This window comes from Archocentrus centrarchus, unplaced genomic scaffold (genome assembly GCF_007364275.1).
Source record: "Archocentrus centrarchus isolate MPI-CPG fArcCen1 unplaced genomic scaffold, fArcCen1 scaffold_71_ctg1, whole genome shotgun sequence".
Lineage (NCBI taxonomy): Eukaryota > Metazoa > Chordata > Actinopteri > Cichliformes > Cichlidae > Archocentrus > Archocentrus centrarchus.
The window spans coordinates 293,071-315,577 of record NW_022060286.1 but is presented as its reverse complement, the minus strand read 5'-3'; the positions used below and the strand labels follow the sequence as shown (position 1 = coordinate 315,577).

At 42.8% G+C, this 22,507-nt stretch overlaps 1 protein-coding gene and 1 long non-coding RNA gene across 4 annotated transcripts; one reads left to right on the top strand and one right to left on the bottom strand.

Annotated features, from left to right (window-relative positions):
* Positions 1–362: 362 nt before the first annotated feature.
* Positions 363–17,852, top strand: LOC115777766 (uncharacterized). Of its 3 annotated transcripts, XM_030725753.1 has the most exons (13): positions 363–523; positions 3,851–3,879; positions 13,872–13,994; positions 14,080–14,394; positions 14,499–14,982; positions 15,088–15,170; positions 15,264–15,402; positions 15,490–15,513; positions 15,720–15,897; positions 16,511–16,599; positions 16,681–16,752; positions 16,918–17,048; positions 17,151–17,852. In XM_030725753.1, exons 3-13 carry the CDS (start codon positions 13,880–13,882, stop codon positions 17,306–17,308), a joined length of 1,788 nt encoding a protein of 595 aa, XP_030581613.1. In that variant the 5' UTR covers positions 363–523; positions 3,851–3,879; positions 13,872–13,879; the 3' UTR covers positions 17,309–17,852. The 3 variants fall into 3 exon arrangements, with proteins under 3 accessions (XP_030581613.1, XP_030581611.1, XP_030581612.1); XM_030725751.1 differs by having other exon boundaries at positions 15,088–15,402; XM_030725752.1 differs by lacking the exon at positions 3,851–3,879 and having other exon boundaries at positions 15,088–15,402.
* On the bottom strand, positions 14,207–18,781 carry LOC115777768 (uncharacterized). The gene is made up of 3 exons (XR_004019675.1): positions 18,725–18,781; positions 16,083–16,110; positions 14,207–14,324 (listed from the first exon to the last, which is right to left on the bottom strand). It is a non-coding gene; the product is annotated as an uncharacterized LOC115777768 (long non-coding RNA).
* Positions 18,782–22,507: the final 3,726 nt, after the last annotated feature.

Here is a 22,507-nt window from a genome sequence, read left to right as displayed (position 1 = left end):
CACAGGACAGAAACAGCACTGGTAATTTAAATTTTCAGTTACTTCAAACTGTGACTCTTGCTTTGGAGAAACTTCTGGAATCTTTTGGTATGTTTTTTTCTCTGGAGCTTGAAGAAAGGGCGACTGGACTTTTTGTTTCTTGAAGACGTTTCACCTCTCATTCGAAAGGCTTCTTCGGTTCTCAAGAAACAAAAAAGTCCAGTGGCCCTTTTTTCAAGCTCCAAAGACTACTATGACCTGGATGACTGAGAACCTACACAGGTATGTTCGTGTTTGTTTTCATTGTGCTTTAATTTGAAAAGTTTCTTTATTCATTTCCGGTTTTCGTAGAAGCTTTTATTCTGAAGTCTCCGGCGGACGTTGCTCGGTACTGCTGCTAGTTTCCGGCCAATTCGTGATAAAAACTGAGGTTCCGATCCAGTACAGATTCGGCCTTTACCCGTCGGATAACCGACTAAAATGGCTGAGAGGACTTAACGGAGACCGAAGGATCCACGGGGCTAAAGACAGGTGAACGGAGCGGGTAAGTGTCCCGGTGTGTCCCGGTTTATCAGTCTCCCTCAGCAAAGCTTGCTAACGCAGCTAGCCGCTGCTAGCTCAGACGCCTTCCTTTATTTCCCCAAATCCCGTTTTTTTTCCAGCCTGACCTATACCATTTCCACTACGTAGCTTCCCTTGGCATTACGTCACATGATATTCCGCTGTGATGAAAAAACGTCAGATGAGCCCTTAATCAGCTGACAGTGAAAACAGGTAAAAGAGAGCTCTCCAGAAATTAGGGAAGTCTCGCGAGAGGACTTGAAGCAGCTGGAACATCTGTAAACCACCTTTTCCTGTGCTGCTAAAGGTGATGAACCTCTGGGCCGTTTCTCAGTACTCAAGTAGGCAAGGTTGTACCTGCGGACTTCCCATTATTTTTCAATGGGAACACCAGCGTAGTTGATGATATCACAGCTCAGTTCCAGTGTTTCTACCGTCTTCCAGCTTAAATTTACTGATGTTCGGCTTTAAAAACTTCATCTCTCAGCATAAAAACATTATACATGTAGACACTGCTTACTGAACAAAAACAAACCGGTCAGATGTTAAAATTATGTTACTTTTATTCCAGAAGACTTCCACCGCTTACAACAGACAGATGGTGTTTAGAGTTGAATTAATATTTAAAAAGTATGATGCCAAGCCTGTTCATTTATGGAACAGGCTTGGCATCAGTCTGCAGGATCTCCATGAACAGCATCAACATGCCGCTGCGATGTTCCTGTTCCCTGTGAAAAGGCTCTCACATTCCTTCCTGAGTAAAATACTTTTAATATCAGTTTTATGGATTTGCTCAGGAACAAATGAACACTGAAATAAACCAAATATCAGCCATTAGAGATCATCTGAGTGAATTATATCTGTGTTTACTCAGCAGCAAAAACCAGTGGTAATTTGAAAACAATGTGTCATAAGTCAGGCGTTCTCCCTGCGTATTGCGAGCGTCGACCGCCCGGCGAGCAGACGGCTGCTGTTAGAGCATCTCCGAAAACATCGGGGCACTTTTGCAATTAAACAACATCTTGATAAACGGAGCAGCTTTTTGAAGTTTACGCATCTACATTCTTGCCTGGAAAAAATCGTAAAAGTTTATTGTGTCGCAGAAGCAGAAATATTTCAAAATTTATTCAGTTTTAGCCGCTCTCCTATACCATTACTGCTTTTGCATTTCATTCGACGTGCATTCTGGGATACTTGGTTGCACGAAGGCCACACTGGTCACCACGAATGCACCCCTGATAGAAGGGGCGGCGCAAGAACACATCAGGGTACTAATGTATACTTGCCTTAATACGTACTTTGAATTGGAACATCAAAATAAAGTCAGTGCAAAGTAAAACTTTTTTTTTTTTTTTTTTTTTTCCCAAGGATGACCTGAGCTGTGTGAGGTCACTTGTTTCATTTCTTTATCCCCACTGTCACCTCACAGGTCGTCATGATGGTTGGTGCCCATGATCATTTACTTGAGCTTCCTGTTAGGTGGAGCTGTATAAATAAAGCTTAATTGAACTGACGGTACAGTGAGATGCTCTATGGAGCATGTGCAGAGTGGCTTTGCCTTCGTATGTTACAGAGCTGTCTGAGGTTATCCATCAGACTGATCAGTCAGTAGGGGCAGCAGGTCTGTTTTTGCTGTGGGCGGGCTGTGATTATGTGACCTGTGCTCTCTGATGGCAGCGGTGAAGAGTTCAGGGTGTTTGTGGACTGTGCGGTGATGTCAGTTTCTGATCTGAGGAGCACAAATATTTCTGTGGTAGCAGCTGAAGGATGGTTGAGCACCATGAAACAAACTACCTTCAGAGGTGTAATTATTGATCTCCTGACCTTAATGTGTGTGATGTTTGAGTTCGATGTGAATCCATTAAAGGAGACACATTGGGCTGCAACTATCGATTATTTTAGTAATAAAGTATTCTATCAATTATTCCATTGATTACTTGAGTAATTGGATAAGAAATACTTTTTTTGTATTAACAGTTCTTCTGCATATTTTAACTTCCGTACTGCAGTTTTTCCCTGTGTGAAACAAACAGGGCGGATGGAGCAGCCACAGAGTTTTCACTTGCTGATCAGTGTAGTTAATGAAGGTGCTCCAGGTGCTTCCCAGTAAAGGTTTTAAGGTGGTTACGGGGGGGGCATCTTTTGGAGGCTAAAAATGTTTACTTTCACTCCACCTGAGCTCAGTCTCTATAATGGCTCCGCCTCTTTGTGCTTGCGTAGACAAACTGCACGTGAAACAGCTGCCTGCTGCTGTTGTGTTATCAGTGTTTTGGTTGAAAAACTGGGCTGCAAAAGCGAAATGTTGTAATTCTTTGTGGTCACAAGTATTCTCCTAAATACATTTCTACTGCAGGTCTATTTTTAGTCACTAATCAGGAATTAAAGCATTAAAAAATATTTTGACGGGGTAGCTAGTGCTAATAGTGGCGCGCGCTAGCAGTATGTGATCCGTTCTGGGAGCTGAAGCAGAGACAAAAATAACAGCTGAAATTCTCAGCACAGCGAGCACAACACACAAATACGGCAGAGCAGTGGAGGCATGGAAAACATGTCAGTGATGATCCACTCAGTGTTAAAGGGAATCCGTTGCAGCAACAGGGAAAGTTTTAGAATCTGAGGAGGTTTTTTTTCTAACTCCTGATCCACACTCAAGTCCAGTAGGTGGCAGTAATGCAGCTCTAAGCTGGTTTGCCCACCACCATTAAACCCATAAGAAGACACCGACGGAGAAGTTTAATGTAGCTAATCGGGGAAATGCTCCAATTACACGGAGACACCTGAGCGCTGCAGAGTTTAAACGACACATCGAAGCAACAAATTTGCTTCAAGGCTTTTTTTCATAATTTGAGTTAATCAAGGAATCATTGCAGCCCTAATATAATTCAAAATCCACTTTTTTAGCCCTTAAATACATTTTTGTTGTGTACTGAGTGTGTAGCAGTGCAGCAAATTTAAATGTATTCTGTCCCGGTGCTGCGTAGATATCTTTATATTCTTTTTGGGTCATATTTTTCAGTCTGTTCAGTTTTCTCTATTCCCTGTTAAGTTTTCTTTCCTCTTACGTCACAGTATTTGCTATGGAACTGCTAAACAAGGTCATGAACTTCCAGCTAACTAATTCTGTGAATCCGCCATTTTTTTCTCGCAGTGATTTTGTAGTCCAAGTTCAGTTATGCCGAAGTTACAAGTAGGCACGTCAAAATGTTTGGTTGTTGGTGTATTAACCCACATATGTGTCCTTTAACGCCATGTGAGTCTCATTACATACTACTTTGAACTTCAGCTCATGACCCTCCTCTGTTCCTAACAGAAACACCTGAGACAGGTCAGCTGTACCAGGTAAGTAAATGGAAAGTGGTCTGGTCCAATGGAATCAGTTATTATTCTGTCTCTCTTCCACAGCATGTCTTTTGTCCTGTCTCTCTCCCCTCAACCCCAACTGGTCACCACAGATGACTGATGTATGTAAAGAAAATTGAATCAAGTTCTTATTTAGCACTTTTGTACTAGCGATGAGAAAATGAAGCTTTTGTGAAGCACTGAACCACTTGAACAACTGTTTCGAAAATGGGCTCATTACTCGAAGCTTCAATTATAGCGCCCTCTCCTGGAAAGGTTTTTAATTACACACCTGCATGCACATGCTCACACACAGTGATCTGAAGCATCTTTCCGTTGTTTGAGGTGCACACGTTATGATCAAATATCATGATATCAGGTTCTATTTACAAATATACAAGTGCAGGTCATAAAATTAGAATATCGGGAAAAAGTTGATTTATTTCAGTAATTCCATTCAAAAAGTGAAACTTGTATACTCATTCATTACACACAGTCTGATATATTTCAAATGTTTCTTTTAATTTTGATGATTATAACTGACAACTAATGAAAACCCTAAATTCAGTATCTCAGAAAATTAGAATATTGTGAAAAGGTTCAATTTATCAGACACCTGGTGCCACACTCTAATCAGCTAATTAACTCCAAACACCTGCAAAGGCCTTTAAATGGTCTCTCAGTCTAGTTCTGTAGGCTACACAATCATGGAGAAGACTGCTGACTTGACAATTGTCCAAAAGACGACCTTTGACACCTCGCACAAGGAGGGCGAGACACAAAGGTCATTGCTAAAGAGGCTGCTATTCACAGAGCTCTGTGTCCAAGCACATTAATAGAGAGGCGAAGGGAAGGAAAAGATGTGGTAGAAAAAAGTGTCCAACAACAGGGATAACTGCACCCTGGAGAGGACTGTGGAACAAAACCCACTCAAAAATGTGGGGAGATTCACAAAGAGTGGACTGCAGCTGGAGTCAGAGCTTCAAGAACCACCAGCACAGACGTATGCAGACATGGTTTCAGCTGTCGCAGTCCTCGTGTCGAGCCACTCTTCAACAGAGACGGCGTCAGAAGCGTCTCGCCTGGACTAAAGACAAAAAGGACTGGACTGCTGCTGAGTGCTCCACACTTATGTTCTCTGATCAAAGTCAATGTTGCATTTCCTTTGGAAATCAAGGTCCCAGAGTCTGGAGGAAGAGAGGAGAGGCACAGAGTCCACGCTGGCTGCGGTCCAGTGTAAAGGTTCCACAGTCAGTGATGGTTTGGGGTGCCGTGTCATCTGCTGCTGTTGGTCCACTGTGTTTTCTGAGGTCAAAGGTCAACGCGGCCGTCTACCAGGAAGTTTTAGAGCACTTCATGCTTCCTGCTGCTGACCAACTTTATGGAGATGCAGATTTCATTTTCCAACAGGACTTGGCTCCTGCACACAGTGCCAAAGCTACCAGTACCTGCTTTAAGGACCATGGTATCCCTGTTCTTGATTGGCCAGCAAACTCACCTGACTTTTAACCCCATAGAAAATCTATGGACTATTGTGAAGAGGAAGATGTGATACACCAGACCCAACAATTCAGAAGAGCTGAAGGCCACTATCAGAGCAACCTGGGCTCTCATAACACCTGAGCAGTGCCACAGACTGATGGACTCCATGCCACGCTGCGTTACTGCAGTAATCCAGGCAAAAAGAGCCCCAACTAAGTACTGATTGCAGTACATGCTCATACTTTTCACGCTCACACTTTTCACGCTCACACTTTTCACGCTCACACTTTTCATGTTCATACTTTTCAGTTGGCCAACATTTCTAAAAAGCATTTTTTTGTATTGGTCTTAATTAATATTCTAATTTTCTGAGATACTGAATTTGGGGTTTTCATTAGTTGTCAGTTATAATCATCAAAATTAAAAGAAACAAACATTTGAAACATATCAGTCTGTGTGTAATGAATTAATATAATATACAAGTTTGACTTTTTGAATGGAATTATTGAAATAAATCAACTTTTTTATCATACTCTAATTTTATGACCAGCACCTGTAGATGGATGAATGTGTGTTATTGAGCAGAGTGCTGGGAAAACATGGCATTAACTGGCTGTTCTTGTGTAACTGCCGCTTTTGTGTTAATCTTGATACAACAGCGTCCGTCATCATGTTGAAAGGACGAGCCAGCAAAGGTTGTCTTTAACTCATAACTCAGCAGTAACTGTTGGCCATAACACTAAAAAATGTCAGAGTGTGAACCTGGCAGTCTCGCTCCTTCACTTGTAAGCAGCGAATCACCTGAGCCAGTCAGGTGATTCGTTCTGAGAGCGAAGCAGTTGCTGTTTGGATGATATATGTCACATCAATTTTTTTTTTTTTTTTTTCCATCCTGAAGTAAGCTTCGAAGGTTCTCTGGAGTTCAAAGCACGTATCAAAGCTTGGGTTTCACACACTCATCACTATTTTGCACTCTAATTTGAGCACTCAACGTGCTTCATAGAACATGCCTCATTCACCCATTGATACAAGCATTTATTTCTACAGCTAAGTGCTTTCTATCATTCACATATTCAAACTCCGATGGTTGCGTCGGAGAGCAACTTTAGTTCAGTTTCTTGCCCAAGGATACTATGGCATGCAGTCTGGAGCAGCCAGGGATTGATCCACCAACCTTCTAATTAGTAGGTAACCTGCTCTACCTCCAGAGCTACAGCCAATCCCATCACATCTGAACTCTTTCACAACGGCTGGGACTCTAATTTTACTGTGAGGAACATAGGTTTTGATCCCAGGAAGCAGGTGCAGAGTTTGCTGATCCTGAGTCAGTTGCTGTGGTAACAGACTCTGGGAACAGAAATAATGAAGGCCTGATAAGGCTGCTATAGCCATTTCAGACATTCAGTGTTTACTGAATAATTATTGAAACATGATCATGAACCTGACCTGGGGGCTGATCCTGGAGGCTGCTGCTGCCTGGCTCAGTAAACTGTGTCCGAGCTGTTTCTCCACACCCTGACATCTAACAGCTGAAGCATTAGATTTAAAATCAAATTCAGCTTCACTGGATCAAAGCTCCAGCTGCTAAATGACGACCGCAGACAGAATCAACTTTATTCAGTGTGTGATGACAGAGAGCGGGTTAACCCATTCAGTCACAATACAGGAATCATCTTCTGCCAAGATCATCTTTTTAGGTAGGAGAGCATTAAAGTACAATATTTAACTGTAGAAAGTGAAGGACACAGGTGTGTATGTGGCAACTGGTGTGGAGCTGGTTAAAATGACTCTTTTACCGTCTCTAAGATCAGGATCATGGTTGCACTCACATCTGTTCCTGTTCTTACTGGTCTGGATTCAGATGGAGGTGCTGCACTTTACCTGTTGACATGGCAAATCCTTGTATTGGCACTCCATTGACGATGGCTCTCTGTCATTAACTCAGGGTGAACATATGAGGAATGTTTCCTTCTTGAATTTGAAGGATGAGTCCAGTGTATCCTTTGTGGCCTACCATATCCCATGATTCATTGCACATCAAAACTCAAACGTGGCAATGGCGGAGGATAGCGGACAAAAAAAATTTGAAATGACTGTTTCTGTGACACAAAATAAATTTAAGATGTTTTCAGGCGAGAATGTAAACGTGATAAGCGTCAAAGATATCGCTTAACTGCAAAAAGTGCTCCGATGTTTTCGGAGATGTCCATTGCCGCTGCTCTACCAGCAGCTCGCCTCGCTAGTTGTCAGATGACCGGGCTATTGAGGCTCACCTTAGCCGGAGAGAACACCCGACTGCCCGCACATCCTTTTCAAACCCTCACTGCATTTCACCACTGAGTTGAAGTTAAACATACGTACAGTGGTATGCAAAATTTGGGCACCACTGATAATTTTCATGATTTTCCTTTATAAATCATTGGTTGTTCGGATCAGCAATTTCAGTTAAATATATCATATAGCAGATGAACACAGTGATATTTGAGAAGTGAAATGAAGTTTATAGGATTTACAGAAAGTGTGCAATAATTATTTAAACAAAATTAGGCAGGTGCATAAGTTTGGGCACCCTTGTCGTTTCATTTATTTGAATACCTTTAGGCCTAATTATTGCAACACAAAATTTGTTTTGTAAGCTCATTGACCCTTGACCTACATACACAGGTGAATCCAACTATGAGAAAGGGCTAAGGTGGCCAATTGCAAGTGTTTCTCCTCTTTGCATCTTCTCTGAAGAGTGGCAACATGGGAGCCTCCAAACAACTCTGAAATGAGCTGAAAACACAGATTGTTCAACTTCATGGTTTAGGGGAAGGATCCAAAAAGCTCTGAGATTTCAGGAATCAGTTTCCACTGTGAGGAACATAGTGAGGAAATGGAAGACCACAGTTCTAGTTAAGGCCTGAAGTGGCAGGCCAAGAAAAACCTCAGATAGGCAGAGGAGAAGGATGGTGAGAACAGTCATAGTCAACCCACAGAGCAGCTCCAAAGACCTACAACATCATTGTGCTGCAGATGGTGTCGCTGTGCACCTTTCAACTATTCAGCGCACTTTGCACAGTGAGAGGCTGGATGGGAGAGTAATGCAGAAGAAGCCTTTTCTACACACAAACAGTCACTGAGGTCTGCTAAAGAACATTTGGACAAGCCAGCTTCATTTTGGAATAAGGTGCTGTGGACTGATGAAACTAAAACGGAGTTATTTGGACATAACAAGGGGTGGTATGCATGGTGGAGAAAGAACACAGCACTCCAAGACAAACACTTGGTACCCACAGTAACATTTTGTGGTGGTTCCATCATGCTGTGGGGCTGTGGGGCCAGTGCAGGTACTGGGAATCTTGTTAAAGTTGAGGGTCGCATGGATTCCAGTCAATATCAGCAGATTCTTGAGAACAATGTTCAACAATCAGTGACAAAGTTGAAGTTGTGCCGGGGCTGGATACTTCGACAAGACACCGACCCTAAACACTGCTCAGAATCTGAGGCATTCATGCAGAGGAACAAGTACAACGTTCTGGAACGGCCATCTCAGTCCCAGACCTGAATATTATTGGAAATCTGTGGTGGGATTTAAAGCGGGCTGTCCATGCTCAGAAACCATCAAACCTGACTGAACTGGAGATGTTCTGGAAAGACAAATGGTCCAAAATACCTTCAACCAGAATCCAGACTCTCATTGGAAGCTCAAGGAAGCATTTAGAGGCTGTTATTTCTACAAAAGGAGGATCTACTAAATATTGATGTCATTTTTCTGTTGGGGTGCCCAAACTTATGCACCTGCCTAATTTTGTTTAAATAATTATTGCACACTTTCTGTAACTCCTATACACTTCATTTCACTTCTCAGATGTCTGCTATATGATATATTTAACTGAAACTGCTGATCCGAACAACCAATGATTTATAAAGGAAAATCATGAAAATTATCAGGGGTGGCAAACTTTTGCATACCACTGTATAATTCACTCAGTTGATCCTTAATGGCTGTTTGGTTTATTTCAGTAGTTCATTTGTTCCTGAGCAAATTGGTTTGGCTGAAATTAAAGTTAGGCATCATAAGTGGATAGTTTTATTCAACAATAATGTCTCACTACAGAGCTGTTAATATATTTGGAAGTTAATCATTCACTCAGCTGTATTCCTTAATGTTGAAATGTGTTGCGCTTGTTTTAACAGCTTATTTTGATTTAAAATTAAACCACAAAGGAGCAAAATTTCGTTCTGTTTAACCAGCTGCTTTTCCACAGCTGTGCTTCGCACTGTCATGGTTGCTAGGCGACATGAGCTACGGTGAGGTGAGGGCAGGTGATGCTGATGTGAAGACTAGACCATCCAATTTCACAGCCACTCACTTCCAGCCTTTGTGATCTTTGTGGGCTGCGAAGGACCCGGATCCTTCGAAGGATGCGGCCCCTGAGTTTGGACACAGCTAAGCTAGCGTTTGATTTTAAACTTTTTTTTTTTTTTTTTTTTTTTTTTTTTTTTTTTTTAATTTATTTAAAAAGGGACCATGTACAGTATTAACATAAATTTTACCATTTGATACATTGTACCAGAGTTAGCTTAAAGCTCATTTGCATCTGCAGTCCCTTTGCAGGTTACATACAAAGAATCCTAATAAAAGAATATACACACACACACACACACACAGATCTGGCAAGACCGATATCCTGGCACCATAAATGCATTAGCAGGAGTGGATGGCTGTAACCACGTCTCTGAAATACGTAGTCCAAATTTGATTCTGACAACAGACGAATTAACCGGTCACTCTTTGTGGGAATACTTCTGATGTTTAGCTATCCTCCAAATGGTCCCCTTGGCTTTAGCTTTGAGTTCCAGAGGACCTTGGCATGATTAACGGTTTGAAAAACTTTTGACTGTCAGGTTTGGTCCATTTTTGGTGTAGAAAGATAGCTGATGTGAGTGATCACTCACTCTCGCTACACACAGTAAGCTCAGTGGCAATTTCCTTCAAATCTTCTGGTCTGTGATTCAGATGTACATCACCGGATAGGAGTATAAATAACAGGAATCCAGATATCTTAGACGGAGCGTCTGCGCGCCGCTGTTCTTTTCTCACTGCTGTCCGTCCACATTGCAGAACAGAGGAGTAAATTGTACACTGCCCAAAAAAATAAAGGGAACACTCAAATAACATCCTAGATCTGAATGAATGAAATATTCTCATTGAATACTTTGTTCTGTACAAAGCCGAATGTGCTGACAACAAAATCACACAAAAATCATCAATGGAAATCAAATTTGTTAACCAATAGAGGCCTGGATTTGGAGTTGCACACAAAAATAAAGTGGAAAAACACACTACAGGCTGATCCAGCTTTGATGTAATGTCCTTAAAACAAGTCAAAATGAGGCTCAGTATTGTGTGTGGCCTCCACGTGCCTGTATGACCTCCCTACAACGCCTGGGCATGCTCCTGATGAAGTGGCGGATGGTCTCCTGAGGGATCTCCTCCCAGACCTGGACTAAAGCATCCACCAACTCCTGGACAGTCTGTGGTACAACGTGACGTTGGTGGATGGAGCGAGACATGATGTCCCAAATGTGCTCAGTCGGATTCAGGTCTGGGGAACGGGCGGTTGTCACCCTAACCCTAACCCTCTTGCAGGAACCGCTGACACACTCCAGCCACATGAGGTCTAGCATTGTCCTGCATTAGGAGGAACCCAGGGCCAACCGCACCAGTATATGGTCTCACAAGGGGTCTGAGGATCTCATCTCGGTACCTAATGGCAGTCATGCTACCTCTGGCGAGCACATGGAGGGCTGTGCGGCCTCCAAAGAAATGCCACCCCACACCATTACTGACCCACTGCCAAACCGGTCATGCTGAAGGATGGTGCAGGCAGCAGATCGCTCTCCACGGTGTCTCCAGACTGTCACGTCTGTCACATGTGCTCAGTGTGAACCTGCTTTCATCTGTGAAGAGCACAGGGCGCCAGTGGTGAATTTGCCAATCCTGGTGTTCTCTGGAAAATGCCAAGCGTCCTGCACGGTGTTGGGCTGTGAGCACAACCCCCATCTGTGGACGTCGGGCCCTCATACCATCCTCATGGAGTCGGTTTCTAACAGTTTGTGCAGACACATGCACATTTGTGGCCTGCTGGAGGTCATTTTGCACGGCTCTGGCAGTGCTCCTCCTGTTCCTCCTTGCACAAAGGCGGAGGTAACGGTCCTGCTGCTGGGTTGTTGCCCTCCTACGGCCTCCTCCAAGTCTCCTGGTGTACTGGCCTGTCCCCTGGTAGCGCCTCCAGCCTCTGGACACTACGCTGACAGACACAGCAAACCTTCTTGCCACAGCTCGCATTGATGTGCCATCCTGGATGAGCTGCACTACCTGATCCACTTGTGTGGGTTGTAGAGTCTGTCTCATGCTACCGCGAGTGTGAAACCACCACCAACATTCAAGTACCTGGTCCCTACTCAGAGTTTCTGTCTGATTTCTCAGACTTTTTATCTGATTTAGTGCTCAGTTCAGATAAAATAATTATAGTGGGTGATTTTAACATCCATGTAGATGCTGAGAATGACAGCCTCAACACTGCATTTAATCTATTGTTAGATTCAATTGGCTTCTCTCAAAATGTAAAGGAGCCCACCCACCACTTTAATCATACTCTGGATCTTGTCCTGACATATGGCATAGAAACTGAAGACTTAACAGTATTCCCTGAAAGCCCCCTCCTGTCTGATCATTTCTTAGTAACATTTACATTTACTTTAATGGATTACACAGCAGTGGGGAATAAGTTTAATTACAGTAGAAGTCTTTCTGAAAGTGCTGTAACTAAGTTTAAGGATCTAATTCCTTCATTGTTATGCTCTTCAGTGCCAACACAGTGCAGAGCAGCTACCTAAACTCTGCTCCCAGTGAGGTCGATTATCTCGTCAATAGTTTTACATCCTCACTGCGTATAACTTTGGATACTGTGGCTCCTCTGAAAAGGAAAGCTTCAAATCAGAAGTGCCTGACTCCGTGGTATAATTCACAAACGCACAGCTTAAAGCAGATAACCCGAAAGCTGGAGAGGGAATGGCGTCTCACTAAATTAGAAGATGCTCATTTAGCCTGGAAAAAGAGTTTGTTGCTCTATAAAAAAGCCCTCCGTAAAGCTCGGACATCTTACTATTCATCATTAATTGAAGAAAATAAGAACAACCCCAGGTTTGTTTTCAGCACTGTAGCCAGGCTGACAAAGAGTCAGAGCTCTGTAGAGCCGAGTATTCCTTTCACTTTAACTAGTAGTGACTTCATGGATTTCTTTACAAATAAAATTTTAGACATTCGAGAAAAAATTATTCATAACCATCTCAAAGATTATTCTTCATGTTCGGCTGTTTTCAGCACTGCTGGTATTTGTTTAGACTCTTTGGCTCCAGTTGATCTTTCAGAGTTAACTTCAATAGTTACTTCCTCCAAACCAGCAACATGTTTATTAGATCCCATTCCTACTAGACTGTTCAAAGAAGTCTTTCCAATTATTGATGCTTCAATTTTAAAAATGATCAATCAGTCTTTATTAGTTGGCTGTGTACCACAGACCTTCAAGGTGGCTGTAATTAAACCTCTGCTTAAAAAGCCATCACTGACCCAGCTGTCTTAGCTAATTATAGGCCAATCTCCAACCTTCCTTTTCTCTCAAAGACTCTTGAAAGAGTAGTTGTAAAACAGCTAACTGATCATCTGCAGAGGAACGGTTTATTTGAAGAGTTTCAGTCAGGTTTCAGAATTCATCACAGTACAGAAACAGCATTAGTGAAGGTTACCAATGATCTTCTTACAGCCTCTGACAGTGGACTCATCTCTGTTCTTGTCCTGTTGGACCTCAGTGCAGCTTTTGATACTGTTGACCATAACATTTTATTACAGAGATTAGAGCTTGCTATAGGTATTAAAGGTACTGCACTGCAGTGGTTTGAATCATATTTATCTCATAGACTCCAATTTGTTCATGTAAATGGGGAGTCTTCTTCACACACTAAGGTTAATTATGGAGTTCCACAGGGTTCTGTGCTAGGACCAATTTTATTTACATTATACATGCTTCCCTTAGGCAGTATTATTAGAAAGCACTGCATCAATTTTCATTAAACCTGCCAGGCTGCGTCTGCGTCTCCACACCAGCGCCATTTTCATTGACGGTCCCCTCTGAGTATTGAACAACAACGAAGGGTGGGGGAGTCTACTTTGTGTTGGCTGAGGTGTCCCAGCTAAGAATAGGACTATCACGAAATGGCTTTGCCCGGTTGCTAATTGTTGCTAAAGTGATAGTCAACAGGTAAAGCCCTCAGCCCCTCAGCGCAGTGCCAGCCAATCAGCTGCCCTGTCCTCCCTCGGTATGAAATTGTAGCCGTGAGTCTGTCGATCCACATCAGCGCATCAGTACAAGACATCATTAAAAGCTTTGATCTGCTTTTGTCACAGGATGATCGATAAACATGATTTCTGGTTACATTGATTATTCTCACTCTCTCTCTGCCAGTCTTCGACATGCTCTCTCGACCGCTCACACTGAATGAGAGTGATGACAGGCGGCGGAGCCTGGTAGCAGTAACTCCACCTCATGTTCTCCCATTGGATGAGGATGATGATGACACACAAACAGGTGTGTGTTCAGTTTTGTTTTTATTTCTCTGTTTGAATTAAAACAATAACTTCTCATCCTCCCATTCCTCCTCCACCTCCTTTAGCTCCTCCTCATCCGCCTCCACCTATTTTAGCTCCGCCTCCTCCATCTGCTTCCGCTCTTCCTTATGCACCTTCATTTCCTCCCATTACTCATTCAGTTTCCCCTCCATTAGCCACTCCTCCTCCTCTTCCTCCTCCCTGTTGCCCCTGTGCTTCCCTCCTGCCTCGTCTCCTTTCAGCCCATCGGATGGAGGTACGGCGCCTCCTGCGTGGAGCTCTAGCATCTCTCAGTCGTCGTCTGAACTCTCTGGAAAAGAGCAGAAGGAAGCGGAAGAAGAAAATGAGCAGCCAGAAAGAAAAAGAAGGATGTTCTCATGGTGAGTGGTCTTTGAATGGTTCCTGCAGGTGTCTGAGGGTTCGTGCGTGGAATTTAACCCACAAAGAACAAGTTTACTGTTTCCTGCCTCTGTCTTCTTTTCAGGCTCACCTGTCTTTGGGTCCAGCTCCACTTCCTCTTTCTCCTGTAGCCCTCCGCCTCTCCCATCTCTCACCCTCTCTACTTCATCATCATCATCATCATCATCATCAGACAGTGAGCAGTTGCCCTCGCCTCCTCTTTCCTCAAGTTCCAGCCAATCACAACAGAGGAAGAGGAGGAGGCGAGAGAAGGAGATGGTGAACAGGAGGAAGAAGAGGAGGAGGAAGAACCACAGAGGAGATTTCAGCATTTCTCCAGAAAATAAAGAAGAGGATGAGGGAGAGGGGAGATTTGTGGGGCGGATGGCTGTCTGCGTCAGAGGAGGAAGCAAGGAAGAGGAAGAGGAGGAGCCTCTCACTCTGTATAACTTCAGCCCTAGGAAGAACAGAAGAACAAAGGAAGGGGATTCCAGCCAATCAAAGAAGGCTATCAGTGTGTTTGTCAGGAAGAACGGTTATGGTGCGCTGCCGGCGCCACTGCTAGACAGGTGAGAGGGCGAGAAACGGCTGATGGAACAGCCAATCGCAGCAGAGCAACCTTGCAGGTAATCCACATTAATCTTTTTTTTTTTTTTTTTTTTCTTTCCTTCCAGCTTCTCCCATCATGCTTTGCACCACCTCCAGTCAGCTGAGAGTTTGACGAGCAGCCAATCAGGAGTCTTTACTGTCTCCTCTGGCAAGTGGCATTTTTCAAACTTCACCCATCCCATTGACCTGTCCTCCAATCACACTGCTTTCCACCTCTGGCTTTGCTCCGCCTCTTATTCAGTTAGCCCAGCCCCCATGCTTCACCTACCAGCAGCTACCGTGGAGATGGTGTTGGATTCAGTGAAAGGTGGAGCTTGTTGGAGTCCGCTGCGGCCCCTGAAGGACTGGACAGCCCCGCCCAGCCTGAGCAGTGACCACTGGTTGGTTGGCTTTTGTTTTAAAATGAAGCTAATAAGCTTTAAATCAAAGAGTTTACCTGAAAATGTTTTTCTGTTTCATCTTTGCAGTTATGTTCGGACGCTGACATCAAGGTAATCTAAATTAATAGGATATTTATACAAATAAATATTTAGTAAAACTACAGTCTTCCTTAATATCACTAGTTAAACTAATGAAATTAATGCATCATTAGTTTAACTAACGATGTGTTTTCATATCATGATTATTATCAGTGTCATTGCTAAAAGCAGTGTTTTTGAGTCTTTCTGAAAAGAGAACATTGGTTCTTGTTTTTCAGCCCAGTACTTTCTGCCCGGCAACAGCAGAAGCAGCGATCCAGTCACAGCACTCGGAGCCTCTACCTACCCCAGAGACGACCCCTGCCCCTCCCTGCTTGTTCAGCCAATGGACTGCCTACTTTGCTCCCAGCCGGCCAATCAGCGGTCAGCTCAAGGTTTCTCAGCACAAATGGAGAGGTCAAGTTTCTTTTCTTATTTTTATTGTTTTTTTGAAAATGCATTTGAAATCGTAAAGCAAATCCCAAAAACACAACACCCAAACTTGAGGTAAACAGCACAGTTTCTGCAGAGTGTGAGGAGTGCTATGCAGGATAAATCAAACAGCCACTCCACAAATGCGTGGCACAACACAGGAGACTCACCTGAACAGGACCGGACTCACCTGTACACCTGTAAATAAAGGATAAAAGTCACTCTTTGACGACGCCAGTGTTCACACTTTGTACCGAAAAGACAGATGGTTTGAGAGAGGAGTAAAGGAGGCCATCTATGTCCGCTGTGAATCATTGAACATAGGCGGTGGCTTGCGGCACCAGCTATCAGCCACCTACAATGTGGTCCTGCATTTAACCGGGACCACCTCCAGGTTAAATGCCTGGGACTTTTCATCTTTTACGAGACGCAGCCTCTTGGATGAGAGCTGAAATGTCTTTGTGAAACTGTCTCCTTTTCAAAGACTTGAAACTGTCGTGACCTGGATGACTGAGAACCTCACTGTAGATATTTGTTCCTCACTTTTTACCTTACTGTTTTCTATTCCTTTGTTTTTTTTGTTTGTTTTTTACTGCAGCATGGTAAACGGGTCTCTCAGATTCGGATCCGCCGGGCATCACCACGAGAAATGCTGCTCACACCAATGGGACTGCCAAAGGTCAAAAGGTCAGGAGGGAAACTAAGTGATAAATTAAAAATTCAGTAAAAACAATTATTTCAGATGTGTACCTAAATTTAATTTTTCAGGTTAAAGAAAAAAGAGTTCAGTCTGGAGGAGATTTACACCAACAAGAACTACAAATCCCCCGCTAACAACAGGTAAAGGAAAAAACTACAAATCCCCCACTAACAGGTAAAATCAGCTGGGGCCTTTCAAAGGCAGCAGCCCCTGAATTGGGACACAGCTAACGATGACTGCTCCTGGTGTTAATGTGCCTGTGGAGCCAAACCCTGTCTCCCAGCATGCTTTGCTTCTGCCTGCAGGAGTCTGGAGACCATCTTTGAAGAGCCACGGGAGAAGGACGGAGCGCTGCTCCTGATTGGCCACCAGAAGAGACGCAGGCTCCTTCTCTTTCCTGACTTCACACAGCCCAGGAAGAGGAAGAGACCACAAGGTACACTGGCAAACAGTTTGCATTGGGCAGGTTGTTGCAGTCAGACAGGCTGGTTATTATTTATCAGCTGTTTGTGAAATTAATGAGAACTTTTGTATTTAGGGGCAGGACTTCCTGTCACCACAGTACCCAGGAAACGATCGGCTGCTCGGCGACATTGCCACAGCAATGGTGGCGATGACGCGGACCTTGACGTGATGCTGGTGGAGCGACTGAGTGCACTCGAAGACTTCCTGACACGACAGGGCCTGGATGTCTGAGCTGTAACATAACTTCCTGTCAGCTGAGAAAAGGCCAAAAAAATGAGCTGCTACAGTGCCTGCTGACACTGCGTAACCATAGTAACATTATCAGGCAGTCCGACAGTGGGCAGGTTTTTTTTTTTTTTTTTTTTTATTTTATTTTATTTTTTAAACAATGAGAATGTGAAATGTGAACCTGCTTTGATCTTTTTATAGTTTGAAACCACGCCCCCTGCAGGGCTCACATGAAAAAAAAAATGTGACATGTACTTTGAGCTATTCAAGAGGGCGGAGCTTATAAACACTATGCTGCTGATAAGACCCGTGACTCTGAGCATGCCCCAGCTATTTTTTTTTTTTCTCCCCACATTTATTAAAGTTGACCAACCTTCCCACCCTCAACCCCACACCATGCACATGCTGTACTCTGCAGTACTCTGTGCACAGTGCAGTACTCTACTGTGTGTACTGGGTAGTGCTTTGCAGTACTGTGTGTACTGGAGGTTGTGTATTTTGTCTGCTGAGTCTATTTTTGGATCAATAAAGTTTGTTTTGTCTCAGACTGACTTTGGTTTTCTGAGGTCAGAGGTCCCCGAGTAACACTTCCTATATGTGCTTGTCAACTTGATGTTTCCAGATGAACTGACATCATTTTCCATGGTTTGATTATCAGTAAAGTTCAGCTTTATTCCTTATCAAACATGCTAATTACCTTAAAGGCTCCTTATCCTGCCTGAACTCAGTGTCCTTCCACCTTCACAGATGATTTTGTCTGCCAGCGTTATTGATCAATACTCTTTCCTGATCAATACTGGGTCATAAAAGAGTTTCCAAGTTTTCAGCTGTGAACTTTAATGTTTGAGATGACCAAAACAGGAAGTCTGTGGTTTCTAATTGATCATTTAACATTCTGTCTCAGACTGATGGTGAGAAGCTAATTCATGCATTTATTACTTCTAGGCTGGACTATTGTAATTCATTATTATCAGGCTGTCCTAAAAGCTCCCTGAAAAGCCTTCAGCTGATCCAAAATGCTGCAGCTAGAGTACTGACAGTGACTAAGATAAGAGATAAGATAAGATAAAACTTTAATGATCCCACGACGGGGAAATTTGTGCATTACAGCAGCTCAATACAGAGAAAAAATGAAAAGGATGAGTAAGAACAAATAACTAAACTAAAAACTAAAACTAAAATTCAATAGAATAAAATAAAATAGCAAAAAACTATACACATATACATAAGCACTAGAAAGAGAGCAGATTTCTCCCATATTGGCTTCTCTTCATTGGCTCCCTGTTAAATCTAGAATAGAATTTAAAATCCTTCTCCTCACATACAAGGTCTTCAATAATCAGGCCCCATCTTATCTCAAAGACCTCATAGTACCATATCACCCCAACAGAGCACTTCTCTCTCAGACTGCTGGCTTACTTGTGGTTCCTAGGATCCTTAAGAGTAGAATGGGAGGCAGAGCCTTCAGCTTTCAGGCCCCTCTTCTGTGGAACCAGCTCCCAGCTTGGATTGAATTGAATTCATGACAGCAGTGATACATCAGTTATTAATCCCAGATTCCATCTGCAATCATTGTTTAAACTGATCTGATTGGTTTAGCAGCTAATCGTTTTCTTTGTTTACACAGACACACAGGAAGTGACTTCATCCAGTAAATCAATACAAACGGCAGTCCCACTCAGGTGTTAAAGCTCAAAAACAGAAACCTCTTCAAATGAACTTTTACACAGTGAGAATGACTTTATCAGTTTCTGAACTTCATTAAAGTTGCACAGAGATCCACAAACAGTTCTGATCTGAAACTAAAAACACTTCAGTTCATTTTGAAAACCTTTAAATCTGATAGGGTAATCATAAGTCATCTGAGAGAAGCTCCTGCAGGAAATCCCTGACCTTTAACCTCTGACAGACATCACTCACAAAATCAGCTGTTTATTTTCACTGTGAAAAAACAGGAAATGGTATTTACTCCATCCATCACTCTACCCACCCATCCATCCTATCACAAGTCCATCAACCATCCATATATCTGGCCAGCCATCCATCTATCCATCCAATATGATCAATCAGTCTTTATTAGTTGGCTGTGTACCACAGGCCTTCAAGGTGGCTGTAATTAAACCTCTACTTAAAAAGCCATCACTGACCCAGCTGTCTTAGCTAATTATAGGCCAATCTCCAACCTTCCTTTTCTCTCAAAGACTCTTGAAAGAGTAGTTGTAAAACAGCTAACTGATCATCTGCAGAGGAACGGTTTATTTGAAGAGTTTCAGTCAGGTTTCAGAATTCATCACAGTACAGAAACAGCATTAGTGAAGGTTACAAATGATCTTCTTACAGCCTCTGACAGGTCAAATAAATATTTATTATCCCCAGGGGGCCAAATAGTTTTGCAGCTAGCAGTGACAATAAAACACAACTGCAATCCCACATCTATGAGAATACGTTTAAAAATAAATACTGTATTTTTCGGACTATAAGTCGCTCCGGAGTATAGGTCGCACCAGCCAAAAAATGCATCATAAAGAAGAAAAAAACATATATAAGTTGCACTGGACTATAAGTCGCACTTTTTTGGGGGGGGGGGGGGGGGGGGGGGGGTTATTTGATAGAATCCGAGACCCAGAGCAGAAATTCCATCTTGAAAGGCAATTTAAAATAATAATGGATTAAAGAACAGGCCGAACATGGTTACGCCTACATTATGCTAACGTAACACATTCAGCTACATGACGCACAACGAACAGAGTACGTGTTTGGTATGTTAACGTAACATTAACAGTTATTCAAATAACCATAGCATAAAGAACATGCTAACAAGTTAACCAAACCATCAATCCATTGAATTCTTCATCCTCTGTGTCACTTCTAAACAACTCCTTACACTCCATAGGTAGATGAAGCGCCGCTTCCTCTTCTGTGTCAGACTCGTCGTCAGCTGCAGTTCCAATTATTCCAGCCTTTCTGAATCCCAACAGGATGGTTTGTCACTGAAGCCCATGTTTTCTTGATCCATGACTTCCAGGAAAGTTGGGTGGCGCATTCTCCAGGTTGCCATTAAGCTGTGCTCTCCATCCATCATCCACTGCACCCACAGGTTACGCAAGACTGCCTTAAAGCTCCGGTTCACGGAGATGTCAAGTGGCTGGAGTATTTTGGTTCATGTGTTATAAATGTCACATATAAGTCGCTCCGGAGTATAGGTCGCACCCCCAGCCAAACTATGAAAAAAATTGCGACTTATACTCCAGAAAATACGGTAAATGAAATTTTAAAAAATCACCTTGTGTTATTTAATAAACTTATTGCCACAGTAACAAAAGAGTTTTTGAACCTATTGTCCCATGACCGTGGCACCACATATCTGCAGCCTGAAGGGAGTAACCTGAAGTGGCCATGAAGAGGGTGGCAGGAATCAGCCAGGGCAGAGTGGCTTTTCTTAAAATCCAGACTTTGTACACATCCCCCCCGGGTTGTTCAGGGAAACCCCCATCCTGCTGCAAAGTTTAACAGTTCCCTGGAGACGATTTCTGTTCCTCAAATTTAAAAACCCATACCAACACAGAAAAAGTCTCTTATGTGCTTTCTTGCACACGGCATCAACCTGTGGCTCAAACATGAGTTTATCATCAATCAGCGTGCCGAGGTACTTGTACTGATTAACCACCTCACCTAACTGGTTGTTGATGGTTACAGGAAAAATGATGACTGGATTTTTACCAAAATTTATGATCATCTTTTTTTTGACATCAATATCAAGGAAGGAAGATTTACACCAGTGGATGACATCATCAACCACCGGGTCATGGTCACAGTCTCCATGGCTCACCAGAGAGAGGACGACAGTGTCATCAGCAAACTTCAGCATGTGATGCCTTGCGTGCTGCTCCAACAACTAGTGATGGTGAGATGAAGCTTCATGAAGCTTTGAAGCTTTCCATCCAATCAGCGAACCCATGGGTCAAAGCTTCATGGTGCTTCATTTGCTCTATTGCGCCATCAAGTGGACAGTCAATGTAAAACAGACAGACTGATTACAATCAGACCAAGGCTTTGGTGCGTGAAGCTTTGAACAGAATAATCGATTTTTGTGATGACAATAAATAAATCCTGAACTAATTAATATGGTGTCTGTCCTTATGATACAATGTTGGGAAATAAATTTGGGAGAGAGTTGTGATGTAAATGTGATTGTGTTACTTGGCTGGTAAGTGTGCTCACTAGGAACATTTTACTCATTCGTTTTTATTTAGAAATAACAGCTTTGCCACAGAGCTGAGCTTCAGGCGTTTTTTTTTGTTTGAAACGATTTCACCTGCTTCAGAAAATACCCTTTCACAGGGCACAGATGAAGCTGGAGTAATAATTTATTACTATGTGCTCACATTATTGGGAGAGATCAGCTGAAAATGTTCCCAAACAGGGAAAATCTCCTCTTTCTGGCTGGTTCAATCATCAAAAAAGAAGCAGCTCAAATAGACCGCAAACCAACGCACAATAGTCCCCAAAACCACAATCTGTGAGGGGGGATCTGTTGCATTTCACTGCCCGTTATATTTTGAATCGCACACCAAACCCATGAAAGCCTTAATCAAACATTAGTTTTCAGAACCAATGAAGCTATGAAAGGCCTTCAAGAAAAAAACTACAGTTCCCAGCAAGATGATGTCACTTCCTGTTGTTGCATTAAAATCGTGATAATTACAACGTGGTGGTTGATATTTGAACATAGGAAATGCATTTAGCAGCTGATTGATAAAACATTTGGATTATGTTTTTATTGGGTATGCTCTTCTGGATTATATGCAAAAATGATCACTATCAATCTAATAAGGCCTGGTTTAGCGTTCTGTGTCGGTCCTACGTACATAACTGAAAATCGTCTCTGAACCTAACCTGACATATAAGTACAGGTTCACATAGACTGATTAGGCTTCAGAGGTGCTTTCTGTTACATATGTAGGCCCGTCACTCAATTAACAAGTGGGAGCAGCGCACAACATAAGACGTCATCCCTGCAAGTTTTTTCTCCAGTGATATATAAAGGACATTGACACAAGCTGCTCTTTCTGTGGAATATGAAGAATATCTCTGTCACTTCTGGTCCTGGTCTTTTTCATGTACTTTCTGGCAAAATATACCTTTATTTCCCATATACATTCTTGACAACTTTACCCTTTCTTATACAAATATATTGTTTGG